The sequence below is a fragment of the Cetorhinus maximus genome, chromosome 10 (assembly GCF_964194155.1).
Source record: "Cetorhinus maximus chromosome 10, sCetMax3.hap1.1, whole genome shotgun sequence".
Lineage (NCBI taxonomy): Eukaryota > Metazoa > Chordata > Chondrichthyes > Lamniformes > Cetorhinidae > Cetorhinus > Cetorhinus maximus.
The window spans coordinates 25,901,677-25,914,130 of NC_135888.1; the positions used below are offsets into that span (position 1 = coordinate 25,901,677).

The window sequence follows — 12,454 nt, forward strand, 5'->3', positions numbered from 1 at the left end:
TGATGCACACAGGCACTGACCTGCCAGGCTGCTCTGGGTATTTCTGTTTGCAGTATCCTTCCAGTGAAGCATAAACCTTCTCACGGAGAGCCTCCACCTCGCCGGGATTGGACAGGCCTTTGGCATCTATAAGGAACAGAGAATTGCACAACTTACACAATACTGCTTTCTCCCTCACTGTTGGTTTGTGGAGATTGGAGGAGGAGAGAGAGGGAGATGGAGCTCCATGTCACTACAAGCCCTGTGAGAACAGGAGATCTCTCTCAGTCGCGTGAGCAGTCAAAGCCTAAAAGTAGTTGCACTGTCCTGCTTTTTGCACTCTGTGGCCAGTTACAACCTTACCTCGTCAATTCATATCACTGTTTAAACATAATCAGTAAGAATTATACTGAATGATTCTAACTAGTCCAAGATAGACTGAGATAAAGGTTAAGACATGGGTTCAAAGCGGGGACAATTTTTCAGATGTGTTTAAGACTGATTCCTGGATGCGTGTGGAAAGGGAAGGAGCATTGGTAATTCAGTCTGGGTAATGAATGAGTAAGACTTCAAAATACGAGAACTGGAAAATAGTGATCACAACATAGTTAAATTCAAACTAAGAATAAAAAAGGGGGATGAAGAATCAAAGTTTGGGGTTCGGTTCTGCAAAAAGGCAAATTTGAATGGGAAAGCAAAGATCTCGGCAAATTTTACAGCCCAGAGACGTTAGGCAGCAGAACGGCAGCGGGAAACCCTCCAAAATGGATAGAAGTAAATATATCACTTTACCATGAAAGCAGAGGGGGGGGAGGGGGCGGGGGCATGTTAAAGACTTAAGAGCAGGTGGAAAGATTAAAACCATATTAACATAAATTTAACAGGAGGCTTGTGATCAAGTTAAAGGTAAAAATATTGAAGACAACCATGATTTCGTAGAATGAAACAACACAGGAGGCGGTTTGATCCATCATGGCTGTGCCGCCTCTTTGAAAGAGCTAGCAAATTAGTCCCACTGCCCCCTTGCTCTTTCTCCATAGCCTTGCTCATTCCCCACCTTCAAGTGTTTATCCAATTCCCTTTTGAAAGTTCTTATTCAATTTGCTTCCACCGCCCTTTCAGGCAGCGCCTTCCAGATCACAACTCACTGTGTAAAAAAAATTATTTTCATCTCGCCCTCTGGTTCTTTTGCCGATTACCTTCAATCTGTGTCCCTCTGGTTATCGACACATAGTCATGAGGAACATTGAAAATGTAGTGCAAATGTGAAAGGGGAAATAGAAAACTATCAGCAGATCATATGAAAGAGAATAATAATGGCTTTTATAAATATATAACTAAAAGATCAGTTAACAATAGGGTTAGTTCACTCAAGGATGCAGGACGGAGTCTGTGGGCACCAGAGATTTTGAAATAAATATTTGTTTTTATTTGTTCTTGCAACATGGGTGTCACTGGCTGGGCCAGCATTAATTGTCCATCCCTAGTTGCCCTTGAGAAGGTGATGGTGAGCCACCTTCTTGAACCGCTGCAGTCTATGTGGTGTAGGTACACCCACAGTGCTGTTGGGGAGGAAGTTCCAGGATTTTGACCCAGCGACAATGAAGGAACGGTGATATATTTCCAAGTCTAGGTGGTGAGTGGCTTGGAGGGGAACTTCCAGGTGATGGTGTTCCCATGTATCTGCTGCCCTTGACCTTCTAGACGGTTGAGGTTACATGTTTAGAAGGTGCTGTTTAAGGAGGCTTGGTGAGTTGCTGCAGTCCATCTTGTAGATGGTACACACCGCTGCCACTGTACATCGGTGGTGGAGGGGGTGGATGTTGAAGGTGGTGGATGGGGTGCCAATCAAGCGGGCTGCTTTGTCCTGGACGGTGTCAAGCTTCTTGGGTGTTGTGGGAGCTGCACTCATCCAGGCAAGTGGAGAGTATTCCATCACACCCCTGACTTGTGCCTTGTAGATGGTGGACAGGTTTTGCGGAGTCAGGAGGTGAGTGACTCGCCACAGGATTCCCAATCTGCTCAGCTCTTATAACCAAAGTATAGAAGCAGGAAATGCAGCAGCTAATTTGCACACAGCAAGATCCCATAAACAGCAATGTAGTATTAACCAGATAATCTGTTTTAGTGATGGGCCGGGAACTCCAAATCCCAACAGTCTTTGGGAGTTTCCACGCACACAAACCAAAAACCTGGGGGTCTGGTCTAGGATCATAACATAAATTGGGGGTTTTTGTAGGATTTTGAATCCACAGGCGGATATAAGTGCTGATGCTTGCTGAGGTTAAGGTTGATAAAATTTCTACGGTGAATTTTACTATACTGACTAAAAAGCAGAATGGCTTTGTCAATTGATAAAGACTTTTCTGGAGAGGGAAGACTTATCCCTGAGTGATTTGCACCAATTAACCAAGGTTCGGTTAATCGCACTAGCAGAAAAGTTAGAGTTAGAATTAAAAGCAAGGGCTAAGAAAGCAGAAATAATTGAGGAAATAGCACAGCTTCTGGATCGGAAAGAGAAGTTAATCCAGGTGCTAATACAGTTGAATTAGTGAGAATTCAGTTGCAGATGTGACAACTTGAGACAGAATGAGAAAAAGAACATCAAAAATTCAAACTGAAAAAAGGAGAAAGAAAAAGGGAAATGAAAAAGCTCAAAATGGAAAAAGAAAGACAGATGCAAAAGTTTAAACTTAAACTCCAGGGAGAGAAAGAAATCAGGCAGAATGAACCGGCTAGAGGAAAGTTTAGGTTATGGACTAAAGAGAGTCTAGTAGATTGGATGAGGAGGGAAGTCCCATTTGGAAGTTTGATTTAACTAATAGTCTTCACATAGCGCCTAAATTCACTGAGGATGGAATTGAGAGATATTTTATCTCATTTGAGAAGCCTACAAAGTTAAAGTGGCCAAAAGACTTTCATTTTGCAAAGTGGCTTTGCCCGGAAGGCTGTGCATGTGTACTCTAGCCTTTCGGAAGAACAATCCTCAGATTGTGAGGTGGTTAAAACTGTGTTAATGCTTACGAGCTTGTCCCTGAAGCATATGCTACGACTGGGATGAGAGCAGTGTACTGTCTGTTTGTTGTTCCGCTACTCCATGGGTCACAACATAAATGCTTTCTCCAGCTCACTCAACGGCCAATTTTGTACTTAGTTAGTTTCAGAATGACCACTCAATGCCCAGGTTTCTTCAATAAACAACAAAATTATTAGTTTATTATAAAAACCAGACTTGACAAGTAGAAGGCAAAGTTTATTAAGATACAGTATGAAATATGAAAGTATAATAATTACTCTAAATACCCTAACTCTCACTCTCTCTCACTCACACACACACACACACCACCACCCCCTCCCCCCAAAAAATATAAAAGAATGTTGTCAAAAGGTTAAAAGTCAATGGTTCAAGGGAAAAGGATAAATGGTGGAGTCCTCATCCGGGTTATACAGTTGGTCTCTCAGCATTGGTCTGCTAAACAATCGATGACTCTTGCACCACTTTTCAGGTGGACTTTGAGGAAAACTTTCAGTCAGTTGACTTCACTTTTTGCTTTGGACAGGGTCAGGAGCTTCAGCAACTGTCATCTTCTTTTCCCAAACAGTTGATTCTTCTTGTTTTCCCCCAAAGCAAAACCAGCCAATCAGCTTTTAAACACAGTTTTCAAGGCCTGTTTTTTTCTCAAAGCCATAAACCACCATGTGACCCTTTTGTAAACAGTCCGCCAGAGTCAAGGGGTTCTCCAAAACTGCTTAATTACCCTTTTCTTGTAAAATGCAGTATTTTCCAGGAACAGCAGCAACCAGAGACCATGCATTAACCCTTTAAGGGACAGTGTCTTTTAAGAAACACAGTCTTCCAGAATGTTCTTAGTCCTTGAAGATGAACCATTTCCTGTGATTAAAGCATTTATGGCACATATCATTTGAAATTTCGGGCTTTAAAAAAAAGACCGAATGAAACATTTGTAGAATTTGCTAGGGATAAAGAAATGTTGTTTGATAAGTGATTTTGATCACTGAAGTTCGAACAAACTTTTGAAAGTGTGAGGGAGCTAATAATACTTGAAGAATTTCAAAACAGTATCCCAATAGCTATTCGGTCACACCTGGAAGATCATAGAGTTTCTAAGATAGGGAAGCAGTGGTTCTAGCAGATGAGTATGATATATCACATAAGCAGTTAGGGGGCAGTAGATCTCCATTTGTAAAGGGGGAGGAATAGAAAAGAGTCTAGCTTCAGGTAGAAAGCAGAAGGCAGAAGCCATTCCAGTCAATAAAAATGACAGTGTAGAGGATGAAAGGGATGTAACAAAACTAGTATGCTTTTATTGCCAAAAGACAGGGCATCTCAAAGCCAATTGTTGGAAGCTGAATGGCAAACTGGTGGAAGTAATAGAAACACTCAAGGCGTCTTGAGAAAAGGCTGCACCAGAAAAGAAAATGGGTGTTAAAACAGTGGCAATGGTACAAGTGAAACATGTTCCCTCAGAACCTACTAGATTGGGGAATGGGGCTCAGGATAGTCAAGGGGATTCTTCCTTGAATATTGCTAAAGTGAGTCAGGTCACTGGAGGTTATAGAGGTTTTGACTCGAAGGGTGAAGTGTTCCTTTACTCCTCTAACAAAACAAGTAATTTGAGAGACACTGGGGCAGATCAGTCATTGGTGGCGGCTGATGATACAATTTGTGTTCCAAATGTTTGATGAAGGAAAAAAATATTAATAGGGAGTATTCGTGGGATTTATGAACCTGTTCCCTTGTGTAAAGTCAATGTACAAAGTGACTTAAGTAAACAGAATTGTTACTGTGGCATTTGTTTCTAGTTTACCCATGGAAGGGGTAGATTTTATATTGGTAATGATTTGGCCAGCATAGACGGTAACATGGTGACAACTGTGTTGCAGTAGCTGCTTGATCATGCTGATTTTGCCAACCTTCCCAAAATTGCTGTGGCCAAACACAGGAAGCTTATTGCTGCTAATGAGCAATTGAAGGAAAGGCTGAACAGGGTGGAGGACCAACTTTCACACACAAAAGAGGTGTTTGATCATGAAAAATGAGAACACTTGAGTACTAGTCACAGGAAGTAGAACACCTAGGATTGCCAACTATGATTAAATGTATTCCTGGAGATTTCCTCACAAGGCTTGCCCCCACTTTCCAGCCATTCATTGGCCAACACATTCTTCCTTGTGATGCACTGCCTTCCTATGCCAATTAGAAAGCAAAAAGGCTTATTACCCAATTGGATGATGTTTGACTGTCAGCTGTGGCTCAGTTCATAGCACCCTCGCCTTTGAATCAGAGGGTTGTGGGTTCATGTCCCACTCCCGGAAAACCAAGAACTGTGATTGTACTCGAAAGAAGTTGCAATCTGTGACTGTTGGTAACTCGAAAAGAGTTTCCCCCATTTTCAATACTTTATGTCTGGTAAGAGAAATGTTCAAAGAAAATTTTTTTTAAAAATCTTTTTTAATATCCCCATGATTTTTCTCCAGGGGGTGCACAGCAGTGACCTAGAGATTGATCTTCAATTCCTTGAGTCTCCAGACCAATCCTGGAGGGCTGGCAACCCTAAGAACACTTAAATGAGGAGTTGAAATGTCTAAATGATAAACTTGCAGAAGCAAATTCAACAAAGATGGATTTTCAATTAAAACATGATGAACTTAAAGTATCAGAAGTCTCTACGAAGTATTGTGAAAAATAGTTTGAACAGGAAAAGGAATTGCTGATGAATAAGGACAGTTGGTTGAATGGGGAATTGAAAATGAAGACTGGTGGACTGTTAGAACTTCATTGTGAAAGGAGCAATGGAATTCCTAAACCCCAATGCAGTCCGGAGAATAAAAAAGATGAGATGTGCAGTACGGAAGAGCAGATCCAGACTTTACCAGCAAATAGGGAAATTTGAAGAAACAGACTGAGGATCTAACAAGTAAATTGAAAGTGTCTGAGCAGCAGTCAGTGACCATGGAAGAAAGATTCAGAAAAGAGCTGGATGCCCATGGGAAGTTGTTAAGCTTGTATAAAAGTTCTACAGATAACTCTGAAACGAAGACAACCGAACCGACCAGAGCAGTTGCTGCGCTGAATGAAAAGATTAACAAGCTTGGAAAAGAATAGGAAGTTAAGAGAGAAAACAAATATTTGGATGAAATTGTGAAAGAAATCGAGATGAAGGTTCCATTTTTCAAGCGTCATCGAATAGAATATGAACGCGTGCAGAAGGCTGTAGCACATCTCTCTGATAAACCAGGCAGTGACTTGAGTAAAGAGAGAAAAACCCTGAGAGCAGGTTTATTCATCTGGTGTTGATTAAAACAATGAAATGATAATCTCCTGTGGAAGAAGTAAGTGAAGAAGGTAACTTTAAAGCTGGTTGCCATAGCTCACTTAAATGGCCCACTGAAGGCATGTTTCCATTAACAGAGAAGAAGAATAAGAAAAATCCCATGTTCATCTGCATTAAAGTTGAAAAATCTAGGTGAAAGTCATTTCTATCAGATAACTTGGCTAATATGCACCCATATGTGAAGAGGGGAGGACCGCCAGAATTTTGGCTAGCTGTTACATAGAAAGGCTAAAAACCCATGGTACAAAAGAGAAACACAAACTGGTCAAGGTGTTTCTAAAGAAAACTTTAATATATCTTCACTACCTTTACTGATCATGAAAGGATTATGGAAGAAAAAAAAAACATGCAACTGTTGATGTTCTATTCAGAGTTTAAAGAAAAGGTGTAGGAGAAAAGGCAGCTCACATACAGGTATACGAAATAGGAACAGAAGTAGGCCATTTGGCCCCTCGAGCCTGCTACACCATTCAATAAGATCATGGCTGACCTGCTTGTGTTTCGAATTCCACATTCCCATCTACCCCTGATAACCTTTGATTCCCTTGCCAAACAAGAATCTATCTACCTCTGCCTTAAAAATATTCAATGACCCTGCCTCCACCACCTTCTGAGGCAGAGATTTCCAAAGTCGCACAACCCTCTGAGAGAAAAAAATTCTCCTCACCTCTGTCCTAAAAGGGTGACCCCTAATTTTAAAACAGTGCCCCACAGTTCTGGACTCACCCACAAGAGGAAACATCCTTTCCACGTTCACCTTGTCAAGGCCGTTCAGGATCTTGTACACTTCAATCAAATCACCCCTCATTCTTCTAAACTCCAGTGGAAACAAGCCCAGTCTGTCTAACCTTTCCTCACAAGACAACCCACTCATTCCAGGTATCAATCTAGTAAACCTCCATTGAACCGCCTCCAATGCATTTACATCCTTCCTTAAATAAGGAGACCAAAACTGCACACAGTATTTGAGATGCGGTCTCACCAATGCCCTGTATAACTGAAGAATAACATCCTTACTTTTATGTTCAATCCCTCTCGTAATAAAGGATAGCATTCCATTCGCCTTCTTAATTACTTGCTGTACCTGCATACTAACTTTTTGTGACTCATGTACTGGAACACCTAGATCCCTCTGCACCTCAGAATTATGCAGCCGTTCTCCATTTAAGTACACCTCTGCTTTTTTGTTCTTCCTGCCAAAGTGAACAACTTCACATTTTCCCACATTATCCTCCATCTGTCAGATTTTTGCCCACTCACTCAACTTATCTATATCTTTCTGCAATATCCTTATGTCCTCTTCACAACATACTTTTCTACCTTTGTGTCATCTGCAAATTGAGCTACCATGCCTTCACTCCCCTCAGCTAAGTCATTGATGTAAATTGTGAAAAGTTGAGGCCCAGCACAGAGTCTTGTGTGACCCCACTAGTCACATCCTGCCAATAAGACAAAGACCCGTTTATGCATACTCTCTGTTTTCTACCAGCCAGCCAATCCTCTATCCAGGCTGATACATTACTCTAAGTTATGATAATTCTATAATGTCTGAATCCTGATAATCCTACCTGTTACATGTACTGGCTTTTGTTTTGGCTAATACGATATGTGCAATTCTGGAACAAAATGAAATGTTTATCTGTACAGTATGTAATATGCTATTTGTTACAAGATGATGATGTTAAGTACTTCTTATAAAGAAATTGTAAAGCCATTATAAAGAAACCCTCGCTATGGTGAAGCTTTCTTTCTTCCAAGGGATCAAGAATGTTACAAAAACCAGACTTACCTCGTTGGACAGTGGACGGGGTGGGGGAACTCCAAGTCCCAACAGTCCTTGGATGTTTCCGTACATGTGCGGACCAGAGTGGGTTGTGCATGCTCAATTCAACATTTAAAGTTCTTCGGACTGAGGACGGGCCTAGCACGCGTGGCATTTCCAATGGAAATGGCGTGAAAAACCTGGTCATGGACTCAGAAGCACCAACAGGAGAAGAGTCCAAAGCAGGGGACAGGGAGCAGGAACAGGAAGAGGTCCCAGAGGAAGAGGGGACAGGGAGTAGTCCCAGTTAAGCAGAAAGAGGAGCAAAGAAAGAGATTCTAAGCAGAAACAGGGCTGTAGTTAGCAGAGTATGTGGTGAGGACACAGAAGAAGCCCTGGCAACTGAAGGAGGCAGCAAAAGGTTGCTGACTCCATGCTCAGTTGTTAGGGTGAAGGTAACCCTTTGAGTAGTAGTCTTCTGTTTGGTGTAGCCGAAAAGCTGAAACTGTGCTTATGAGTTAACTCGGGAATCCAGGGGAATGGAGTTGCAGGAGACGAGATTGAAAACCTGTGAGCTGGGCAATTGTTGGAGCACCTTTTGGAGAGAATTTCAAGGTTAGATCTTCGAAGGTGAAGACTGGAGCCCCTTGTTTAGAGAGAGACAGAGTTTCAACAATATTGGTTGACTCTCAGTCTTACTTACATCTGGGTGAGTTGTTGAGAAATCCGTGGGATCTGTCATGGCCGTACCTGCCAGTTTTTGTGCTGTGTGGTGTGTTTGACCATAGCTTTCCTGTTAATTCACATGTAGCTTATATTAACGCTGAATGTTAAGGGTATACGATAGATATTTTATCTTTCTGACCTTGGATACTAAAGTTTATTTCTGTTTGTTCAAAACTGTGGAATCTTGTGGCTTTATTCTCTCAGCAAGAGTCTTGATTCTCAAACTTTGTCTACTTTAAACAAAACATTATTGGTCCCTAACTGGATCTTACCAAAAACCTGGGGGTCTGGTCTAGGATCATAACAAGAATTTAAGATAAATTATACAGACTCTGGACCCCATGAAGTCTCATGGCATCAGGTCAAACATGGGCAAGGAAACCTCCTGCTGATTACCATGTACCGCCCTCCCTCAGCTGATGAATCAGTGCCCCTCCATGTTGAACACCATTTAGAGGAAGCACTGAGGGTGGCAAGGGTGCAGAGTATACTCTGGGTGACAAACTTCAATGCTCATCACCAAGAATGGCTTGGTAGCACCACTACTGACCGAACTGGCCGAGTCCTAAAGGACATAGCTGCTGGGCTGGGCCGGCAGTAGGTGGTGAGGGAACCAACAAGAGGGAAAAACATACTTGACCTCATCCTCACCAACCTGCCTGCCGCAGATGCATCTGTCCATGACAGTCTCGGTGGAAGTGGCCACGCACAGTCCTTGCGAAGTCCCGTCTTCACATTGAGGATACCCTCCATCGTGTTGTGTGGCAGCACTGCCATGCTAAAGGCATAGATTTCAAATAGATCTCGCTACTCAAGACTGGGCATCCATGAGGCTCTGTGGGTCACCAGCAGCCGCTGAATTGTACTCAACCACAAATCTGTGACCTCATGGCCCAGCTTATCCCCCATTCTACCATTACCAACAAGCCGGGGGATCAACCTTGTTCAATGAGGAGTGCAGGAGGGCATGTCTGGAGCAGCACCAGGCATACCTAAAAATGAGGTGTCACCCTGGTGAAGAAATAACATAGGACCACTTACGTGCCAATCAGCCTAAGTAGCAAGTGATAGGCAGAGCTAAGCAAACACAAACCAACGGATCAGATCTAAGCTCTGCAGTCCTGCCACATCCAGTCATGAATGATGCTGGACAATTCAACAACTAATAGGAGGAGGTACTTCCACAAATATCCCCATCCTCAATGACGGGGGAGCCCAGCACATCAGTGCAAAAGATAAGGCTGAAGCATTTGCAAAACCTTCAGCCAGAAGTGCCGAGTGGATGATCCATATCGGCCTCCTCCAGAGGTCCCCAGCATCACAGGTGGCAGTCTTCAGTCATTTCAATTCACTCCACGTGATATCAAGAAATGGCTGAAGGCTCTGGACACTGCAAAGGCTATGGGCCCTGACAACATTCCGGCAATAGTACTGAAGACTTGCACTCCAGAACTTGCCACGCCCCTAGCCAAGCTGTTCCAGTACAGCTACAATACTGGCATCTACCCGGCCATGTGGAAAATTGCCCAGGTATGTCCTGTACACAAAAAGCAGGACAAATCCAACCCGGTTAATTATCACCCCATCAGTTTACTTTCGATCATCAGCAAAGTGATGGAAGAGGTCATCAACAGTGCTATCAAGCAGCACTTGCTTAGCAATAACCTGCTCACTGACGCCCAGTTTGGGTTCCGCCAGGGCCACTCAGCTCCTGACCTCATTACAGCATTGGTTCAAACATGGACAAAAGAGTTGAACTCCAGAGGTAAGGTACGAGTGACTACCCTTGACATCAAGGCAACATTTGACCGAGTGTGGCATCAAGGAGCCCCAGCAAAAATGGAGTCAATGGGAATCAGGAGGAAAACTCTCTGCTGGAGTCACACCTAGCACAAAGGAAGATGGTTGTGGTTGTGGAAGGTCAATCATCTCAGCTCCAGGACATCACTGCAGGAGTTCCCAGTGTAGTGTCCTTGGCCCAAACATCTTCAACTGCTTCATCAGTTACCTTCCTTCCATCATAAGGTCAGAAGTAGGGATGTTCGCTGATGATTGCACAATGTTCAGCACCATTCACAGCTCCACAGATACTAAAGCAGACCATGTCCAAATGTAGCAAGGCCTGGACGATATCCAGGTTTGGCCTGATAAGTGGCAAGTAACATTAGCGCCACACAAAGTGTTAAGCAATGACCATCTCTAAAAGGAAAGTCAGTGTGTGGAACCTGTATTCCAGTGAGTGTCAGTGTGCCTGGAACCCCATAGCGTGTGTGTGAACTTCAGAGGTGAGGTGAGAGTGACCATCTCCAACAAGAGAGAATCTAACCATCATCCCTTGACATTCAATGGCATTACCATCACTGAATTCCCCACTATCAATATCCTGGGGGTTACCGTTGACCAGAAACTGAACTGGACTAGCCATAAAAATACTGTGCCTACAAGAGCAGGTCAGAGGCTAGGAATCCTGCGGAGAGTAACTCACCACCTGACTCCGCAAAGCCTGTCCAGCATCTACAAGGCACAAGTCAGGAGTGTGATGGAATACTCTCTACTTGCCTGGATGAGTGCAGCTCCCACATACTCAAGAAGCTCAACACCATCCAGAACAAAGCAGTCCACTTGATTGGCACCCCAGTCACAAACATCCACTCCCTCCACCACCGACGCACAGTAGCAGCAGTATGTACCATCTACAAGTTGCACTGCAGGAACTCACCAAGGCTCCTTAGACAGTACCTTCCAAACCCACGACCACTACCATCTAGAAGGGCAAAGGCAGCAGATAGATGGGAATACCCTCCCCTCCAAGCTACTCACCATCCTGACTTGGAAATATATTCCCTTCACTGTCGCTGGGTCAAAATTCTGGAACTCCCTCCCTAACAGCACTGTGGGTGTACCTACACCAAATGGACTGCAGCGGTTCAAGAAGGCAGCTCACCACCACCTTCTCAAGGCAATAAGGGATGGGCAATAAATGCTGGCCCAGCCAGCGACGCCCACATCCCGTAAATGAATAAGAAAAAACAATATCAATTCAGCCACAGTTAGGGACAGTGTGCAGCTCAGACACCCCAGTCTAGATAATAGATTGAAACCAAAGAGGTTGAACAGTGCAGATTCCCCAGGACAGGAAGAGCAATAGGAGTTATAAAAGGAATAATAATGTCCCTCCCGTACCTGGGTTGAAAAGTACGATAGCTCGCAAACAGCCCAGCTCCGTCTTGTCCATTTGCATATCACGCATTTTAGAAACAAGTTCTGTCAAAACTCTGGAAAAGATTAAAGGTTCAAAATAAAACAGAGCTGGAATCCCCTGGGATTATCTGAATAAAGACACATCTAATTACCCCACAACTCAGCTTTCAGATTCAAAACTATATCCAAAGCTTGCAAATAAGACCTCACACAATTCTGCACTGCTCCTGATCCCCCAAAACTCCATTCCCCCGACCCCAAATCCCTTCCCAATCCACTTCCCTACCCCCCCACTCCACACCCACCCACATTCAGCAGCCACACCCAACTCTGCAGCCACCCTTCCCATCCACTCCCTGCTGCCTTGGGTAATTTTAAATCCTCTCTACCCTATAGCTAACTTGCAGGGTGTCACTGTTTCTCCATAACT

At 43.5% G+C, this 12,454-nt stretch overlaps 1 protein-coding gene across 5 annotated transcripts in view; it reads right to left on the reverse strand.

The window, feature by feature from the left end:
• rxrab (retinoid x receptor, alpha b) overlaps nucleotides 1-12,454 on the reverse strand; it is a 100,049-nt gene that overhangs the window by 2,057 nt on the left and 85,538 nt on the right. For all 5 annotated transcript variants that reach the window (XM_078550248.1, XM_078550249.1, XM_078550244.1 and 2 more), the window contains 2 exons: nucleotides 12,007-12,098; nucleotides 21-126 (listed from right to left, as the gene is read on the reverse strand). In XM_078550248.1, coding sequence (XP_078406374.1) covers nucleotides 21-126; nucleotides 12,007-12,098 — 198 coding nt within the window. The remainder of the gene's footprint in view (nucleotides 1-20; nucleotides 127-12,006; nucleotides 12,099-12,454) is intronic.